General features: G+C 42.8%; 1 protein-coding gene across 3 annotated transcripts in view; it reads left to right on the top strand.

Moving 5' to 3' along the window:
* LOC111970339 (plasma membrane calcium-transporting ATPase 1-like) overlaps positions 1-17,644 on the top strand; it is a 176,772-nt gene extending 159,128 nt beyond the window's left edge. For all 3 annotated transcript variants that reach the window (XM_023997019.2, XM_070445721.1, XM_023997018.2), the window contains one exon: positions 12,944-17,644. In XM_023997019.2, coding sequence (XP_023852787.1) covers positions 12,944-13,180 — 237 coding nt within the window. In that variant the 3' untranslated portion in view covers positions 13,181-17,644. The remainder of the gene's footprint in view (positions 1-12,943) is intronic.
* The last annotated feature ends 3,242 nt before the right edge of the window (positions 17,645-20,886 follow it).

A 20,886-nucleotide genomic window follows, 5' to 3' on the forward strand; every position in this document is an offset into this window, starting at 1 on the left:
CATTCATCGCCCTACCACTTATGTCTATTTCTTCCCCTCCCTTGTTCTCCTTCAGTCCTCCCCAACTTACTCTTCTTTCTATCTGCTCACTCCCTCAGCAAGAAGGGAAATACCTTTGCTCCCCTCCTCCTACTTCAATCATGTATCTCCCTCTCCTTCCCGCCTTTCAAAGAGACTGGCTAGCATGAAGAATGGCGCCTGGCCACTCTATTCAAGAGCAGGCGCTGGCCACAACCCCCGCCTATTCACCCTCTCTCCGCAACACAACACCAGCCTTTCAACCGAGGGGAAAAGGAAAACGAGCGGAGGCAAGAGATAGATCAGTACGGCGCCTAGATAAAGGAAACTATTTGTCACAGGAAAAACCAGCGCGGCCAGCCCGAACAGCATTGTCACATGCGAGGGTTAAAAAAAGAAAACAGTGTTGGCATTTTAATGATTCTTTTTAGTATCAGATGGAAGGTTGTGTAATGATATGGCATGATAGTGCCGTATGTCAACATATATTGCCATTTCCATATCTTATAAGAGTGTTTCCCTTATCACCCAGAAATCATATGTAAGGTGCTCTACCCATCTCAAGGGAAGGGTCAGTATGATGTGAAAACAACTCCCATTCTAGACAGGCTGGGTGGTACCACTTCAAGTCTTACTAAAAAGCAGGGTTGGACAGTGTTGCCTATTTGGGGTATTGTCTTGGTAAGTGGAGTTACACTAGACAATATAGTTTGAATGATGCTTCCTTGACTACACTACCAAAAATTCAAAAGGGCAGTTAAGGTACATTCCACATAGACCAAATTCAATTTGCTTACCGTTTCAAACAAAATCTATGGTGCTTTTACAAAGAAAGAAAAACATAGGCTGATGAGGATTATATGTTTAATTTCGTAGCATACATCCATCAAAACACATAACAATGTGTTCATGTCCAAATTGGATGTCTTCTTTCTATTATCTGCTACAATTGGTTGTGCACAGGTCTGCTTAAAAACCAATTGCTCATAGTTCAAAGTTGTGAGGTCTAATTCCCACATGAGCAGATGTTTATCTCGAAATCCTTTATTTACAATATTTCATACCCTGCCACACCCACTTCTATTCTTGAAAAAGTGAAACTACACTGGAGCAATGTTCCCTCAACTTTTTGTACTGAGCAGAAATAATTCTCTGCTGAGCGCAAACTGAACGTGGGTAAATTATGTGCAACTTCCAACGTTTACTCGTGAACACTAAGGCTGACTCGCTTTGAAGTTACAGTTTTCAATAGTGGTCAAAGTAGGCTACGTGGGGCCATTATCATAATGTAGCCTACCAGAGTGGCCTTCCATCAAAAAACAAGTGGAGCAAAATGTATCCATAACAGTTACCCAGAAATAGCGGTTCTATCATTTCAGCCTACCAGTAGCAGCCCAATGTGTGGGTCCAAGGGTAGCCACATGCCATGATATATATTTTTAAACATGCAGCAGCATTAAGCCTGTTTCTTCACTGTCCCTTATGACCAAAGAGTGACTAAAATGTTGTGATCTGTTATGATGCAAGACAACAACCTTTACCAAAATAAAATGCCGATATGGCCCAAATCCATTAACAGAAAATCAGACAAAATTATGTCTCTCTGCCATTGGCCTAGAAGTTGGGGAGGGGGGACTATACTTAGTTCAACCTGTCTCCAAAATACAACACTGCCCCTTTAAGACAAAAAAGCTATTAACCTGACTCGCATATTTCAAAGATGTCGTAAAATGCTACAGTTTGTGCCTCTGTAGGAAAGCAATCACTCCCCATTGCCTGAATACAAATGGATCCAATAACTGGGGCTAAAACTGCACCAAACGTAGCAAAGGATATGAACAAATGTCCCATGTGGTACATGTAGCTCATCCCTTATTGATCTTAAATCAAAGCGCATCTACCTTAGACCGGCCCATGCTGCAAAACACAGGTCCAGTCAATATGAGATGGCACAGATCCAATGTGGCAATAGTCTATTCATAGAGCCTAACTGAACAGCTCTGATGGTTATGGCCACAGTCTGTTGCTTAGAGTACGGCTACGTTGTGAATGTCATGCATAGAAATCCTACCTCCAAGTGCACTACAACATAAATCTCTTGCATGTTCGTTTTGCAAACGAAATCTTGCTGTAGTTCGTTTTTGTTTCCGGTTATGTTGTTGGACTTAAAAGTGGGCTAATATTGCATTGATGTCATCATAAATCCCACTGTAAGGGAAACTGACGGTGGTGGAATGACCAGCCGGCTCGGTGGGGGTGTAATTAATAAGATGGAAACTCTAGGAAGTTTAGTGAATTTGTAATCTGCGGTGCTTTCTGCGTCGTGAAGAAGGGAATATTTCTTCTGCGTGAAATCCCGGGGAGCTGACGTTGGTGCAGCTAAGGAGACATGCCTTGAGCAGACCTGAGAGGGGTCGCGCCCTGTAGTAGGTTGGTAGGTTTTATACAGTCCCAAGAAACCAATCTGAGTGAATATGTTTGACCCATTGGAAAGAGACGAGCTACTGGGCGGGTAAAAGTACTGCAGCTGCAGGGTGAGATAGCACCTAATTATAACTTTTCTACGGTGGGAGGGGAAGTGATTGTATTTTTCTTACCCCAAACAATATGCAGGAAAATGTGAGTCTAACATTTTTCAATGTTTTATGGCCACCCATGGGGGGATTTCAAACTTAGCCCCACAAGCAACATAGGCATGACTGGAACTTAGTGCCTTACCAACTGTGACGGCTAACTGTCGGTAGGAGCAGTAAATTCTTGCAAGCACATAATCTGGTATTATAATAACGGGCCATGCGTACTCTATGAAGCATCTTAGCTGCGCAAAACTCAATTGGAAATGCCAAAAGATAGAAAAATGTATAAAATCAATATCATGTTTGCAATTACCTTATTCGAAATGTATACATTTTTATGGAAATTTAAAAAAAATATATTGTGACGGGGTGTGCCAACTTGAAAAGAATAGCAAAAGTATTGTGAAGATATTTCATTTCCATGTGACTATCCATACAACACTGACACATTTAAAAAAACAAATGTAAACGGCTTAAATGAACAATCATTTCTCGATGTTTGCATGTGACAAAAATACAAATAATTCTCAATGTGGAAATAGCCAGCATCTTTTCAAGATTACTCTGTTGTTGGTTTAGATTGTGTCAAGACTGCGGCTGTTGGTAGAAAGATAAATAACCGATGTGCTAGTAAAACAGCAATTGTTTCAATAACCTTCAAGAATACGCTTGAGACGTTTCACGATGTCTTGTGTGGTGAAAGGGGGTAGCAAAACTAGCCAGTGCAGTGGCTAGCTAGCTAACATAGCCAGTAACGTTACCAGTAGTGCCTCTCATAGCAGCTAAAACTCTAGTTAGCTATCGAAAACCCCTAAATGTCCTACCGGTTAGCTACATTTAAAGCCAATTAGCCGGCTCATTAGCTTCTAGCTACTAATAAGCCCCGTGTTCCCATATCCCTCCACCGTGTCACATGTAACAAGGCCGAGAGACACACACACACACACACACACACACACACACACACACACACACACACACACACACACACACATATATGAGGACTTAAAACCCTGGGCTTAAAGAGGCGGAGTTGCAGAGTCATTCGTCACACACTGAAGTTCTGGAGGACAGGAAGAGGTGGTGCAGGCAACGGATTTACAGAGCTGACTAAAGTCTGAGAAAACTCTGAATAGGATTAAAAAAAGAAAAGACGATTAGGACTGAAGAATATGGAAAATATATAACTATAGAAATAAGTCATTAACCTCTTTACATACATTGTTTTTAATTTTTAATTTAACCTTCTTTTTTGGGGGGCTTTAACTAGGCAAGTCAGTTAAGAACAAATTCTTATTTAGAATGATGGCCTTCCAAGAGGCAAAAGGCCTCCTGCGGGGAAGGGCGCTGGGATTWAAAATAAATATATAGGACAACACACACATCACGACAAGAGACACCACAACACTACATAAATAGAGAGTTAAGACAGCAACACAGCATGGAAGCAACACATGACAAATCAGCATGGGAGCAACACAACATTGTATCAGCACAAACATGGTACAAAGTGGACTTAAAATAGCTTAAGGACTAAACTGTTTTGTCGAGATGTCACCTTTAACCTCTGACCCCTATCCCCAGTATATGTGCACAGTTAGAGAATTTAACGTGATCACCTCTTTTTTTCACCCATGACCCTTTCTCCTTTCGCTCCCTTTTCTGATCCAACAGCTGCAGCACCTGATTCCCACCCTTTACCTCTTTTTCTACTTTCCATCTTTCACTCTCTGTTTTCCAGAGGTGAGACCAAGTCATTGTTTTACAAGTCACAAGTAAGCTTCAAGTCTAAGCACTCAAGTCCCAAGTCAAGACAGGCAAGTCCGAGTCAAGTCTCAAGTCCTAAACTTTGAGTTTCGAGTCCTAAACAAGTCATAATGTGGTCTTCACCAAATGTAATACCATTTCARATTTTTAACAAGAGTAAGAGTTGGTATATTACATTTACGCAAATCATGAATGCTTTAATATATACAGTGGGGCAAAAAAGTATTTAGTCAGCCACCAATTGTGCAAGTTCTCCCACTTAAAAAGATGAGAGAGGCCTGTAGTTTTCATCATAGGTACACTTCAACTATGACAGACAAAATGAGAAAAAAAAATCCAGAAAATCACATTGTAGCATTTCTTAATTAATGATTTTGCAAATTATGGTGGAAAATAAGTATTTGGTCAATAACAAAAGTTTATCTCAATAATTTGTTATATACCTTTGTTGGCAATGACAGAGGTCAAACGTTTTCTGTAAGTCTTCACAAGGTTTTCACACACTGTTGCTGGTATTTTGGCCCATTCCTCCGTGCATATCTCCTCTAGAGCAGTGATGTTTTGGGGCTGTTGCTGGGTAACACGGACTTTCAACTCCCTCCAAAGATTTTCTATGGGGTTGAGATCTGGAGACTGGCTAGGCCACTCCAGGACCTTGAAATGCTTCTTACGAAGCCACTCCTTCGTTGCCCGGGCGGTGTGTTTGGGATCATTGTCATGCTGAAAGACCCAGCCACGTTTCTCTTCAATGCCCTTGCTGATGGAAGGAGGTTTTCACTCAAAATCTCACGATACATGGCCCCATTCATTATTTTTTTTATTATTTTTATTTATTTAACCTTTATTTAACCAGGAAGGGCTCATTGAGATTTAAATATATTTTTCAAGAGCGTCTTTGGCCAAGATAGGCAGCACCAAGTCATTACAAAAATTACAGAAAGACAACATGAAAAACTCCAAGTAACTAGTAAAAACCATTGAATTCACAAGAGTATAACAATATCAAAAACAGCAAATTAAAAACATTGACAGGTCAGGGATCAGCCTCAAAATCCTTCATCAGTGATTTAAAACACCAATCGGGACAAGTTCTTCCAGTTTCAAATTATTTTGTAAGGTGTTCCAAGACGTGGCGCAGAGTACATAAGACCTTTACCAAATTCAGTTCCGGACATTGAACAGTTAGCAGGATAAAGTCTAGCGAACGAGGAGAGTACACCACATTTCTGAACAATAAAAATGCCCAAATAAAAAGGTAGTAAACCCAAAATGGCTTTGTAAATAAAAGTATACCAGTGACTGAGCCTACAAGTGACTAGAGAAGGCCAGCCAACCCTGGTATATAAAGTGCAGTGGTGCGTAAGGGTTTTGCAGTTTAAAATAAATCTCAAAGTGCCATGGTAAAGAGTGTCAATTGATCTCAAACACTGAGCGGAAGCATTCATATATAAAATATCCCCATAGTCTAGTAAAGGCATAAATGTAGCTGATACTAGCCTTCTGTCCTTTACACGGATCAGTCGTCCTGGTCCCTTTGCAGAAAAACAGCCCCAAAGCATGATGTTTCCACCCCCATGCTTCACAGTAGGTATGGTGTTCTTTGAATGCAACTCAGCATTCTTTGTCCTCCAAACCACGACGAGTTGAGTGTTTACCAAAAAGTTCTATTTTGGTTCATCTGACCATATGAATTCTCCCAATCTTTTTCTGGATCATCCAAATGCCTCTCTAGCAAACTTCAGACGGCCTGGACATGTACTGGCTTAAGCAGGGGGACACGTCTGGCACTGCAGGATTTGAGTCCCTGGCGGCGTAGTGTGTTACTGATGGTAGGCTTTGTTACTTTGGTCCCAGCTCTCTGCAGGTCATTCACAGGTCCCCCCGTGTGGTTCTGGGATTTTTGCTCACCGTTCTTGTGATAATTTTGACCCCACGGGGTGAGATCTTGCGTGGAGCCCCAGATCGAGGGAGATTATCAGTGGTCTTGTATGTCTTCCATTTCCTAATAATTGCTCCCACAGTTGATTTCTTCAAACCAAGCTGCTTACCTATTGCAGATTCAGTCTTCCCAGCCTGGTGCAGGTCTACAATTTTGTTTCTGGTGTCCTTTGACAGCTCTTTGGTCTTGGCCATAGTGGAGTTTGGAGTGTGACTGTTTGAGGTTGTGGACAGGTGTCTTTTATACTGATAACAAGTTCAAACAGGTGCCATTAATACAGGTAACGAGTGGGGGACAGAGGAACCTCTTAAGAAGAAGGTACAGGTCTGCGAGGAGCCAGAAATCTTGCTTGTTTGTAGGTGACCAATACTTATTTTCCACCATAATTTGCAAATAAATTCATTAAAAATCCTACAATGTGATTTTCTGGATTCTTTTTTCTAATTTGTCTGTCATAGTTGAAGTGTACCTATGATGACAATTACAGGCCTCTCTCATCTTTTAAGTGGGAGAACTTGCACAATTGGTGGCTGACTAAATACTTTTTTCGCCCACTGTATATATATATTTATTACTTTCCAAATAGACATTAATTTCTATGGAAAATACATGGGTAGCCATGAAAAAGACCCCCGTTATGGGCCGCAATCGGGCGATGTAGACTTGTACACAATTTCCCAACCTTCTCTCTCACACACACACAACTCTGTACACACTCTCTCTGTGTGGTTACAGTAGGCTACGTATGTCAATGGTTTTAGGAACTGCAGTAACATCAGGCAGGATTTAAGCTACCAACTGCCTAGCCAGTTGTAGCTCAATCTTGGGTGCAATGATCACGTTCCCACACTGACTGACTGTGTGGAGGCTCATTGATTTAACGTTACGTTAGCCTACATGATACACTAGTAAAGTAAATAAATATATAGCTGTCGGCTATATTAGCCACGATTTACCGTTCTTTGTGCAGCTTCAAATGTCGAACAAAGTTGGAAGTTGTTGCGCCTCCATCTGTCATTTTCTTCCCGCATGTTTTGCAAGTTGCAATCCGTTTTTGTTGACTACAGCGTAGTCTTTCTATCCGAAAATAATAATTTGGGGTATCATCTTTCCAAGGGCTCCGACTGAATTCACCCACCTACGTTCTCTGTACTGCCACGCGTAACTTTTTCTCAGCTGGCCACATTTGATTGGCTGCTGTCCGATTCAAACTGTAATCCGTTAACTTCTCTGGGATAGGTGGGACGGTACGTCCTACTTGGCCAAAATCCTAAAAAATGTAGAGCGCCAAATTCAAATATACACTGCTCAAAAAAATAAAGGGAACACTAAAATAACACATCCTAGATCTGAATGAATTAAATATTCTTATTAATACTTTTTTCTTTACATAGTTGAATGTGCTGACAACAAAATCACACAAAAATATCAATGGAAATCAAATGTTATCAACCCATGGAGGTCTGGATTTGGAGTCACACTCAAAATTAAAGTGGAAAACCACACTACAGGCTGATCCAACTTTGATGTAATGTCCTTAAAACAAGTCAAAATGAGGCTCAGTAGTGTGTGTGGCCTCCACGTGCCTCTATGACCTCCCTACAACGCCTGGGCATGCTCCTGTAGGTGGCGGATGGTCTCCTGAGGGTCTCCTCCCAGACCTGGACTAAAGCATCGCCAATCCTGGACAGTCTGTGGTGCAACGTGGCGTTGGTGGATGGAGCGAGACATGATGTCCCAGATGTGCTCAATTGGATTCAGGTCTGGGGAACGGCGCGGCCAGTCCATAGCGTCAATGCCCTTCCTCTTGCAGGAACTGCTGACACACTCCAGCCACATGAGGTCTAGCATTGTCTTGCATTAGGAGGAACCCAGGGCCAACGCAACAGCATATGGTCTCACAAGGGGTCTGAGGATCTCATCTCGGTACTAATGGCAGTCAGGCTACCTCTGGCGAGCACATGGAGGTGTTGCGGCCCCCCAAAGAAATCCACCCCACACCATGACTGACCCACCGCCAAACCGGTCATGCTGGAGGATGTTGCAGGCAGCAGAACGTTCTCCACGGCGTCTCCAGACTCTGTCACGTTTGTCACATGCTCAGTGTGAACCTGCTTTCATCTGTGAAGAGAACAGGGCGCCAGTGGCGAATTTGCCAATCTTGGTGTTCTCTGGCAAATGCCAAACGTCCTGCACGGTGTTGGGCTGTAAGCACAACCCCCACCTGTGGACGTCGGGCCTCATACCACCCTCATGGAGTCTGTTTCTGACCGTTTGAGCAGCACATGCACATTTGTGGCCTGCTGGAGGTATTTTGCAGGGCTCTGGCAGTGCTCCTCCTGCTCCTCCTTGCACAAGGCGGAGGTAGCGGTCCTGCTGCTGGGTTGTTGCCCTCCTACGGCCTCCTCCACGTCTCCTGATGTACTGGCCTGTCTCCTGGTAGCGCCTCCATGCTCTGGACACTACGCTGACAGACACAGCAAACCTTCTTGCCACAGCTCGCATTGATGTGCCATCCTGGATGAGCTGCACTACCTGAGCCACTTGTGTGGGTTGTAGACTCCGTCTCATGCTACCACTAGAGTGAAAGCACCGCCAGCATTCAAAGTGACCAAAACATCAGCCAGGAAGCATAGGAACTGAGAAGTGGTCTGTGGTCACCACCTGCAACCACTCCTTTATTGGGGGTGTCTTGCTAATTGCCTATAATTTCCCTGTTGTCTATTCCATTTGCACAACAGCATGTGAAATTTATTGTCAATCAGTGTTGCTTCCTAAGTGGACAGTTTGATTTCACAGAAGTGTGATGACTTGGAGTTACATTGTGTTGTTTAAGTGTTCCTTTAATTTTTTTGAGCAGTGTATTACTATAAAAAATCAATCTTACATGAAATCACACATGAAAGACACCAAATTAAAGCTACACATGTTGTGAATCCAGCCAACATGTCTGATTTCAAAAAGGATTTACGGGGAAGCACACCAAACAATTATGTTAGCTCAGTACATAGCCACAGAAAACACAGCCATTTTCCCAGCAAAAGATAGTAGTCACAAAAAGCAGAAATAGAGATAAAGTTAATCACCTAACCTTTGATGATCTTCATCAGATGACACTCATAGGACATCATGTTACACAATACATTTTTGTTTGTTCGATAATGTGCATATTTATGTCCCACAAATCTCGATTTACATTGGCGCCATGTTCAGAAATGCCTCCAAAATATCCGGAGTAATTGCAGAGAGCCACGTCAAATAACAGAAATACTCATCATAAACTTTGATGAAGGATACATGTTTTACACAGAATTGAAGATACACTTGTTCTTAATGCAACCGCTGTGTCAGAATATTAAAAAACTTTACGTAAAAAGCACACCATGCAATAATCTGAGACGGCGCTCAGATTTAACAACATTTCTCCGCCATGTTGGAGTCAACAGAAATACGAAATTACATCATAAATATTCCCTTACCTTTGATTATGTTCATCAGAATGCACTGCCAGGAATCCTAGTTCCACAATAAATCGTTGTTTTGTTGGATAATGTCCATTACTTATGTCCAATTAGCTACTTTTGCTAGCATGTGTAGTACACGTGTCCAAACGCTCYCGCAGATGCAAGCAAACGTCGGACAAAAACTTCCAAAAGTTATATTACAAGTCGAATAAACTGGTCAAACTTAGTAGAGAATCAATCTTCAGGATGTTTTTATCATATATATCCAATAAGGTTCCAACCGGAGAATTCTTTTCAATCTCTATAAGTAATGGAACGCATGGCGATATCATGAGGAATGCGCATGACCAAGAACTGGTAATCTGCCAGACCACTGACTCAAACACCTCCCATCCGGTCCCACATCACAGTATAGCCTTCATTCAGCGTTATACAGACTGTTGACATCTAGTGGAAGGCATAGGAAGTGCAAACAMATCCATATATTACAGGGAATTGAATAGGCGATGAGTTTAACAATGACCAGTCTCAGAATTCTCACTTCCTGTTTGGATTTTTTCTCAGGTTTTTGCCTGCCATATGAGTTCTGTTATACTCACAGACATCATTCAAACAGTTTTAGAAACTTCAGAGTGTTTTATATCCAATAGTAATAATAATATGCATATATTAGTATCTGGGACAGAGTAGTAGGCAGTTCACTATGGGCACTCAATTCATCCAAAAGTGAAAATGCTGCCCCCTATATCAAAGAAGTTAAATGAAGAGTTGATGCACTGCACACTTTTTTTAATAGCATCATTTTTTATATTTGGGCTTGGAGAGGGTATCAAGTCAGTTCGAGTCAAAAGGTTCAAGTCCAAGTTAAGTCACGAGTCATTGGTGTTAAAGTCGAGTTGCAAGTCATCATATTTGTGACTCGAGTCCACAGCTCTGCTGTTTTCTCTCATACTGTTTCTCTCATGTTTCACTCCTTTATCTCTCGCTCAGAACCTTTGTTGCTTCTCTCTCTGCTGTATATTTCCATCCTATCCCAATCATCTGTCTGTCTTTCCTCTCCTCTGTGTCCCTCTCTTCTCCTCTCAGGACTCTCGCCATTCTGACTACAGGGTAACAACAGACCAAAGGAGTGAATCGGACCAGTAGTTGTGTGTGCGTGTGTGTGCGTGCGTGCGTGCGTGCGTGCGTGCGTGCGTGCGTGTGTGTGTGTGTGTGTGTGTGTGTGTGTGTTTCCTCCTGGCATGGAAATACTTTTGTTCGACATCACAATGCTCTCTGAAACACGCACGCACACACACACACACGGCCAGAGAAGCCTGCCTGGAATAAGAAGGATAAACACAGAGGCTGATTGGATAGGCTACATACAGCCCACCAAATTTGAACCCTTTTCACTTTTTTGGTGGTCCTCTCTCTCTCACTTACTCACTCTCTCACTTACTCACTCTCTCACTTACTCACTCTCTCCTTTACTCACTATCTCAGTTACTCACTCGCTCAGTTACTCACTCTCTCAGTTACTCACTCTCTCACTTACTCACTCTCTCACTCTCTGTTACTCACTCTCTCACTTACTCACTCTCTCCGTTACTCACTCTCTGTTACTCACTCTCTCACTTACTCACTCTCTCACTTACTCATTCACTCACTCTCTCACTTACTCACTCTCTCAGTTACTCACTCTCTCAGTGACTCACTCTCTAAGTGACTCACTTACTCACTCTCTCACTTACTTACTCACTCTCTCACTTACTCACTCTCTCCGTTACTCACTCTCTCACTTACTCACTCTCTCACACAAACACACACACATAGTCCCTCTGCCAGCCAGCAGTGCTCATTTTCACACCTCTGATGTATGGGTGTCTGCACAGTCATCTCTCTCTCACTCTGTGACCCTCTGTGTTCTCCTCACAGGCCTGTAGGAGAACGCCTGTCAGCTCCTCTTAACTACCCTTGCCTGCCTGGCTGACACACCACACACACACTGCGTCCTACCCCTTCCTGCATAGCTGACAGGCCTGGGCTGTAAATGTTCTACACATTCATCAGAGTAGCTGTGTTGGTCTAACATGATGCATCAGTCTGTAGTTTAGTAGATGGTGTGGTGGGAGGTTGGATACAGAGTAGTAGTTAGAGAGAAAATAATATCCACTCACCTTGTGCTGGAGTTCACATTCCTTTTCCTGAKTTGTAGAAAGTGTTGAGTACAATCAGTTTTACGTGTGTGTTTGTGGGTGTGAGTGTTAGTGAGTGAGGGGTGTGAGTGAGCGGGTCTGTTTGTGAGTGAGAAGGTGTGTGTCTACTGTACATGTATGAAGTGCATGGTCGTTTTATTGCAGCATCAACCGTTCATCCTTTTCCCTCTTCACCACTTTACATTTCTAATCTTCCGTCCTCTGCCTTCCTCCCTCTCATCCTCTGTCCCTTTCCACACTCCTGCCTTTCCTACAAAATGTCCCCGAACTGGACTCATCTTTGGTCGCCAACCAAACAGCCCAACAGACAACATCCAAACCTCCATCCCTATCTTCATTATAGAACATTGAGATGCTCCCAGCTAGCTGTGTGTAGGCTGGTGATTAGAACCTGCAGCTTGTTGCCTCAGATAGCATGATGTACTTTATGTGTCAGTGTGTTTGGGGGGTGTGCTGTAGAATTAAGTAGCTGTGTGGTTTTTGTCCCGTTGCTTGCTCAGTATCCGTACACCGTCATTATCATGTGTTCCCACCTCATATGTTGGTATTTATTTTCCCGGTTTGTTTGCATATTGTACTGTATTTTAGTGTTAATGCTTTTTTGTGTATTTGTTTTGCAGTGCTCATGTGTTTTCTACTCACCCTCGTGTCATACTGTATGTTGTAGTTGACTGTGCATTTTTGATTTGGGGGTTTTGTGGCTCCTGTGTGTCTTCCTTTTGCCTGCTGTTTGATTTGATGATCGGGCAAGTGATCAAGACTGCCATCCCAGAATACTTCACTTCTCAACTCTCACTGACCACCCTTTGTACCCCCTAGCAGATTACCCTGCCTGCCTCCTCTCATCACCATCAACACAGGAAGACTGAGCCAGGACCCTCATACTAACTGCTATTTTATTTCTCTCTCTCTCTGCACTGCCCCTCTTTCTCCATCCCTCAATCTCTATCCCCCCTGCCCCCACCTTTCTCTCTCTAACAGATTAAGGTGGTAAATGCGTTCCGTAGCTCTCTTTACCCGGGGCTAGAGAACCGAGAATCAAAAAATTCCATCCATAACTTCATGGCCCACCCTGAGTTTGTTCCCCTGTCTGAGGAAGAGGCGCGGATCCCTGACATCGATGAAAGCAGCAGTGATGAGGTGGAGCTCCAGCATATGCCCAGCTCCTTCTCTGGGGGGGCAGAAGCTCCAGACATCAGCCACGAGGCCTCCTGCTGATCACCTCCTCTCTTCTCCTCTCTTCCATTCTGCTCTGTCCATCCCCCCTGTCGGCCGGCTGGTTACCCTCCTGCACTTCCTCTCTTCCACCACCAGGAGGACAAGCGGTACGCCACTCATCTCACAGAGGGTAGACCCAGAGCAGGCAAGGGGTCCCAGTGTCTCCCCCTCTTCACCTTACCCTCTTCACCTACTCCTCGTCCTCCGCCTCCTGTTCCCTCCACTTCCTGAACCCTACACCTACCTCTCACCTGCCCCACCCACCCACCCCACCTTGCCATTCCCATGGGCTGGCACTGACTGTGGTGTGTATGCCCTTTAAGTATGTGCAGCAGAGTGACATATAGACCATCAAATCACATCGCGCCCCAAACTCATGGGTGGGAGGGGCCATGTGGGGTCCACCAGTCTGCTCTGTCGAAGGCTGTAGCCTGTCCTACTGTCCATGTTTGGAGTTTTAATATCTTCTTTTTTTGTCCTGTAACATTTCATTGTTTTATTTTAACCTCAGATAGCTCAGAACTGAAACACAACATGTTTATCCTCTTGTACGTGCTAATTACACCCTGCATACACTAACTGACACAGAACTTTTAGAGTATATCTATGTGTACATACAGTATATATGCTTTATAGGCTCTTCAGCACAGCTCCAAGCTGATTTGATGATCAGATGGACATGGGCCATGTGATTTAACAGCTTTCAGCTACTAAGTTTTGCCACTCCATTTCTCAATCTGTGTTTTAACTGTACAGTGTGTATGCATTGGATCTGTTTTGAAGCAAGATGTACTAATGGGTTATGCAGTTCAATCCAGGAACCCATGTCTTCATTCATTCTGATAAACTACATATTTTCAAGGATGAAGGTTCAACCGTCTAAACATCTCTCACTTTAGTTTGGTTCTTCTGGGTCCATTTGACATGATTTTATTATGATTTCTCCTGTTTTTATGGAAGGAAAGTACAAAGGATGCTAGTCTATATTAACAGAAAAGAGAACTATCTTAAAACAACACATTCAAAGAAAAGCTAGCAGCAGGCTAGAGCCAGAGGGAACCCCCTCTCTGTGGAGTGGGATCATAGCAAGACCATGTGGAAAAAAAGGGAGGGGCATCTCCCTCATCTGATAACATCATCCCATCCAATCAGGGTTCTGGTTTTCCCTAGCCCGTTGAGAGGAAGTTGACAGCTTACGATACTGCCTCAATATGGAGTAAGAATAAGAACGTCCGTTTCTCCCTCTCTCGTATGCGTAACGTATTTGATCCATGTTTCAGCCGTGTTAAATATAATGGGAATTTAGAGATTGTTTTGGGAGTCATTATTTGTCGGGGTTAGGACCTACCTTTTCCTGTGTTTAAGACAGAAATGGGTAGTTGTTTTTTCTTTAGTCTGTCACTCCTTTTTTCCACACATAAAAAAACAGAACACGAACACATTCTGATCTGTACCTTAACAAGGAAAATGTACAACTCTTTTTTCACTGTTGACGAAAGGGCGTTGGGCTTGTTCCTGTTAGCTACAGCTTGACCGTGTGTGTCATTATCGAGTGTCACTGTGTCTGCTTCAGAGTGACAAAGGACTATCGATCTCTACCACAATGCCTCTGGGAGATGCAACCATTAGAGGCTGGCCTGCTAGCATAGGGACACAACACATCCCCACATGTCCTCTAGGGTCAACCCACCTACCAACCAACCCACCAACCACAGATAATGGCCTAACAAGAAGAGGAATACTCTAACAAGAAGAGGAATACTCTAAGAAGAAGAGGACGATACAACCAGAGATGTTGAGAACATGAGAGCTCCTGTATTGTGTGGTGTATGTCGTTGTTTTAAATGATGGTACAGAGAGTTTCAACTTGGGCTGACTCCCACTCCGACCACCAACTCTGTGACAGAGAGTGTGAAGCCCTCAACAGGATATGTGCTATCGATGTACTACTGCCATATTTTCAACCTTATTTTCATATCTAGGTTACTTACTTCGATAGAACCCTCTGATGATACACCTTTTCTACTTACTCAGAGACATATTTTATAGGTTGTTGTTGTTGTTTCGTACCCCATCGTTATTGAGGTTTCATTTCTATTCCACTCTGACCCCAAAATTGATGGATGCAAAACAACGTGTCACTGCCAATATATGTGTCATGGACTACAACGATGTTTACAGAACATAGTCTGCCTGCTGCCGTAAGCCTGCTGCCGTAAGCCTGCTCGCGCTGCGCCTCCCTCTTCTGGCTGGTCTCCTTGCTTAGTACATCATTATTGGGAAGCTTTCTTGCATGATTTTCATATAAACTAAATGTTTTGTTCATTTTTTACAATTCTTCTGTATTTTTATATTTAGTATTTTTTAATATTTTGGAATATATATGTATAGGCTGAAGTGTTTTGGTGACAGTACAGTCCATGAAGGAGATGAATCAACAGCAGAATATGTTTCTATATACAGTATATTTATGCCACATTTGTAACCCATGGTTGGTTGTCCGATGCTGGGGCTAAGGAAGCTAAAAATAAACTGTTTACTCACTGTAGGCCATGCGATTGGACATACTCTTTCAGCAATCTAGCCTTACCACCTCTTTCCCTTCACTATATACAGTCTTAAAGAGACAGTAGCTTAAATTCTGCTATTTCTCTCAGTAACTTAAATCAAATGAGGCCCCAATGAAAGCGAGTCAAATAGAACATGGTAGTAAACAGAACATTGAAGTAATGTTAAATTAATTTGGAGTATATATGATTTTTAATCTCTATATAAATATATTTATTACATGGGGTCTGTTCTTTCAGACTAATATGACTGGGAGTTTAATTTATTTTTTGAGAGGATTGGTGCACTTAGACAACTGGGTAGTGACTTTAGTCGACTTGTCGAAAAGAGGGRATGAATTTCGATTTCATCCAAATCAAGCGTTAACCTTTTTTATTCTAATGACTTAGGAAACTGTTTAGAGTAGAACTGTTAAACCGGTAGTGACATCACTTCCTCTTCCTATTTGTGTCCGTAAACAGAAACAAGATGCTTTTGCTGTTGTGTCCGTTACATGCTGACCAAACCGGCTCTACACGTGCGTCATCGTGTGCATATTGATTTTGTCTATCCCTACCAGACACGTTCATGACACGTAGGTTAAAATACCAAAACCAACTTTTAATTAGCTATATTAATTTGGGGAAAGGTCGAAACACACATGAAACATTTGCTGTTGCTAGCTAATTTGTCTAGGAGATAAACATTGGGTTGCTGTTTAGTTATTGATCTCTCCTTGTTCATCTTTCTTCTGTGGATTTTATATGGCTGTGTGGACCTTGTTCATCTTTCAGTCACTCACGTGGGTATATGCTTGTAAAAACCAATGAGTAGATGGTAAGGCGGGACTTACAGCGCATTAAGCGTCTAAAATAGAACCAAGTTCTATTTTAGTGCCTGGCTATGCAGACGCCCGTTGATGCGCATGAGCAGTTTGGATTAAATGATTGAATAACATGTATGTGGACATTTATTTTCCAACACTCGCGCACACAAGTGGACAGTTTGGTCAGCATGTTAGACAGACAGACTCATTTTCGGGACACATTTTGGGGACTCGTTTTCAATGGTAAATCTTTCTTTTCTTCTGAGATAATCTATTTGGAAGACTGCACTTCTACATTTACTACATTTACTAATATACTGTGTAAATATTGCCATGGGATGATTTTGAACTTTGAACTCTAGGTAATGAAAAGGGGACAGTCAGTCAGTGATCACCTAGCATAGCTTTAAGAATGTTCTGCCAAAGTCTTGTTTTGTACAATTTCTTCTTTTTTTTWATACTTTTTCTTTTTGACCAGATTGTTTTAAACTATTATTGTCAGGTGAATGTATTTCCATACTTTCCATCTCCTCAAAATAGCAAATGTTGTTGCATGTAAATGTGGACAGAGAATGCAAAGAACTTGAAGCGTCGCTAAGATTGTCTTTCTTCTATTGCCATGGTTGTGCTGTTGTGATCTCTTATTGAACTGGTTGCCCTTCCATTCTACAGGTGAACAGATACTCCATCCGCTAGAAACACCCCAATCTTTTTGTTTGTTTGCTGTTTTGTTATTAACCTTGGCACAACTGTACTARAGAAGCAGACCAACAGGTCTGTATGTCTGAGGTGGATGGAGAACTAAAGAACAGCCAGACAGTCCTTACAAAGTTTGGTTTCTCTGTTGGACAAGCCCATTGCTGCTTCTGACCAATCTGTAAGACCTTTCCTCTTATTGCACATTGTCTCATGTATGACAAAATGAACATGCTAAGGCATTGTGCAATAACTGTTGACTGTAAAGGACTGCATTGCTTCTCCAAAGCGTTGTCTTTCTTAGATAGCTTTCTTTTCTTTGGGTTTGGGGGATTTCTTCTGGGGCAGCTTCTCCGCAGTTGTAAATAAATAAAAAATTGAAAACTGGAATATCACATTTTAAAGTCATAACCCCTTTATTTTACATAGGCCGATGTTTACCCGAACCAGTTCTTGTGTTTTAATACATTTTCAATTGCATCTAATTGCGAAAAGACAGAAAAATAACTTTCTGTAATTTATATGATACACGGTAATAGACACTGGTGTTATTTTTGTATAAACATAATATCATCTGTGTGGCATGCATGACGTATAAACAATTTGGTGGTTTAAAGCAATATGTCCAACCTGGTAGGATTGGTACTTTCGTGTTCTGTGTAGCCTAAACCACGCTGTACTAGAGAGAAAAAAATTGCCATTTGGAAAAAAGCTAGCTGTTCAATGTTCTGCATGTTTAAGTATGGAATGAGACATCCCAAATGTTTACCTGCTTCCAAAACAAAACTCTCACATTTTGACTGAGTTGCTGTCCCAGTGAAACACACTGAGAGGATGCTGCCTTGAAAATATAGGATGGGGTGGAGGAGAGGAGAGCTGGGAATGGGGTGGAGGAGAGATGGGGTGGAGGAGGATGGGGTGGGGTGGAGGAGAGGAGATGGAAATGGGGTGAAGGAGAGATGTGATGGGGTGGAGGAGGAGGAGAGATGGGGTGGAGGAGGAGAGATGGGATGGGGTGGAGGAGAGATGGGGTGGAGGAGGGATGGGGTGGGGTGGAAGGGGTGGGGTGGGGTGGAGGAGGGATGGGGTGGGGTGGAGGAGAGATGGGGTGGGGTGGAGCGAGGGATAGGTGGGGTGGAGAGAGATGGGTGGGTGGAGGAGAGGAGAGATGGGGATGGGGTGGAGGAGGGATGGGGTGGGGTGGATGAAATGGGGTGGATGGATGGGTGGATGTGTGAATGGGACTCCAATTCAATTTCACAAAGATCAGTTCAATGAAGTGCTTTCTCTGTACGTACTGTAACATGTCCCTGTTGAGTACTTCATCACTAGTGTGGAACGATTACTACCTGGATATTAACTAAGGTACTTGTTGACTGTGTCATTGTTCATTCATAAGGGACTAACAGCAACCACGCAGTCTACCATCTGACTTTACCCCATCTCACCATAGCTCACCAGCTCAACAAAAGCTTCATACATCAACTATATAACACCAATTTGTAATTTAACCATGAATATTGTTTATTTTTTATTTTTGGTATTTAGAAATAACAATCCTTATCACTAGTCCCATGCTGAATCTCTTTCAGCACCGACTGAGAAGTAATGATGATGCAATGCTGTTCATTGTTTATTCCATCATCCAGCCAAAGCCATGGAGAATCACTCTTTAACAAGGTAGGCATTCTTTACTCAGCTCATCATTTCACAAGTATCACATCAATCGATTTCCTCATTACTCTCCCTCTCTCATTCCATCTCCCTCCACCCAAGGACTGAGCTTGTCTGCTGTTGTGCCAAATTGCAGTCAACTTCTTCTAGCAGCAGCATCTCAGATGTGTGAGATTCTTTACTGGTTTATTCAACAGTTCTATCCATTATGGTAGTTCCTTCTAGTTGACGCTTTAAGGCTCGTACACATCCATTTTTCTGCCTCTCTTTTTCCCTCTCTTTCGATCTCGCTAGTTGCATTCTATCGAGGACCGGATAAGGCTATGCTCTGTCTGTGAGACCTGTGTGTACAGTATGTCTCTGTGGGTCTTGTTGCCACATGCAGATTCCCAATGTCTAAAGTCCTACATCTGCCCAGACTCACTTCGATTAACAAGGCTCAGATCACATTGTGTGTGCATCTGTGTGTGGTCACCAAGTGCTATGGGGGAGAGTAGAGAAATGTTTCACAGACCGCATGTCTCTTGTCTAGTTAAAAACACATTGACAACTTGCTCTTCTATCAGAGAAGGATTCCATATCAGTAACACAGAATGGCATTCTGCTGTTGTCAACAGCAGTCTAGCTTGTCTCGTCTCCTTTATGGGTTGCTGCTGGTCTAGAGGAGAAAGATATAAAAGAGAGTTTACCATCACCAGTTACTGTGACTCTATGTACATCACAGGTGTGCCTCAGCTTAAGCACTTGGTTGGTGTCTTTCTTCATAGCTATGTTGTTGAAACCAGCAAGTTCTATTTTTTATTTAACCCTTATTTTATCAGGTGACTGAAAACATATTCTCATTTACAGCAACAACCTGGGGAATAGTTACAGGGGGATGAATGAGCCAATTGTAAGTTMGGGATGATTAGGTGACTGATAGTATGAGGGCCAGATTGGGAATATAACCAGGACACCGGGGTTAACACCCCTACTCTTACGATAAGTGCCATGGGATCTATAGTGACCACAGAGAAGCAGGACCCCGTTTAGCATCCCATCTGAAAGACTGTACCCTACACAGGGAAATTTATTTTAGACCAGAGGAAAGAGTGCCTCCTACTGGCCCTCCAACACCACTTCCAGCAGCATCTGGTCTCCCATTCAGGGACCGACCAGGACCAACCCTGCTTAGCTTCAGAAGTAAGCCAGCAAGAGCGATATGAGGGCAGCTGATTGGTTTTTCTAAGCATTTTGGAGTGACCGTAGGTCATTCTGGAGATCCATCGCTCATTCTGGTTGGCTTGGTATGAACATAATTGTATAAACTTTTCAAATAGCACAGTCTTGTTATGTTTAATTGAGCTGTGTTAACACTGACAGCTTTTCATTTTTTTAGCTCATTTCTCTCATGGTGAGATGTTGTTTCATCGCCCTGACCTGCAACGATGTTAATGCAATCATGACTAATTCTGACAGGCACTCAAAATGGTTTGGTGTTACAAGTGAAATGTAGTTTTGATTTCATGGTCGTGTCCCCACAGAGCTGAGGTACTGAAACGGGCAAGCCTGTTTATTTGATTGACGCAAGAGAAACAACAGCAAAATCAGGGGAGGAATGAGGAATGAAATTGGCTGAAATTGTGTGTGTGTGTGTGTGTGTGTGTGTGTGTGTGTGTGTGTGTGTGTGTGTGTGTGTGTGTGTGTGTGTGTGTGTGTGTGTGTGTGTGTGTGTGTGTGTGTGTGTGTTGTGTGTGTGTGTGTGTGTGTGTGTGTTGTGTGTGTGTGTGTGTGTGTGTGTGTGTTGTGCATAATAGTAAATGTGCAAATGTGAGGGTTTGTATTGAGTCTCATTCTCTGTGGGTACAGTAACTGTCTGTTTTCTTCTAGAAGGGCCTTTGAGCAGCGTCTCCTCAGTTTGTGTCTCACCTGACGGACACACAACACACACATTCATTCTTCGTCCTCTCCCACATCTTCCTCT

The sequence above is a fragment of the Salvelinus sp. IW2-2015 genome, linkage group LG11, assembly GCF_002910315.2.
Source record: "Salvelinus sp. IW2-2015 linkage group LG11, ASM291031v2, whole genome shotgun sequence".
NCBI lineage: Eukaryota > Metazoa > Chordata > Actinopteri > Salmoniformes > Salmonidae > Salvelinus > Salvelinus sp. IW2-2015.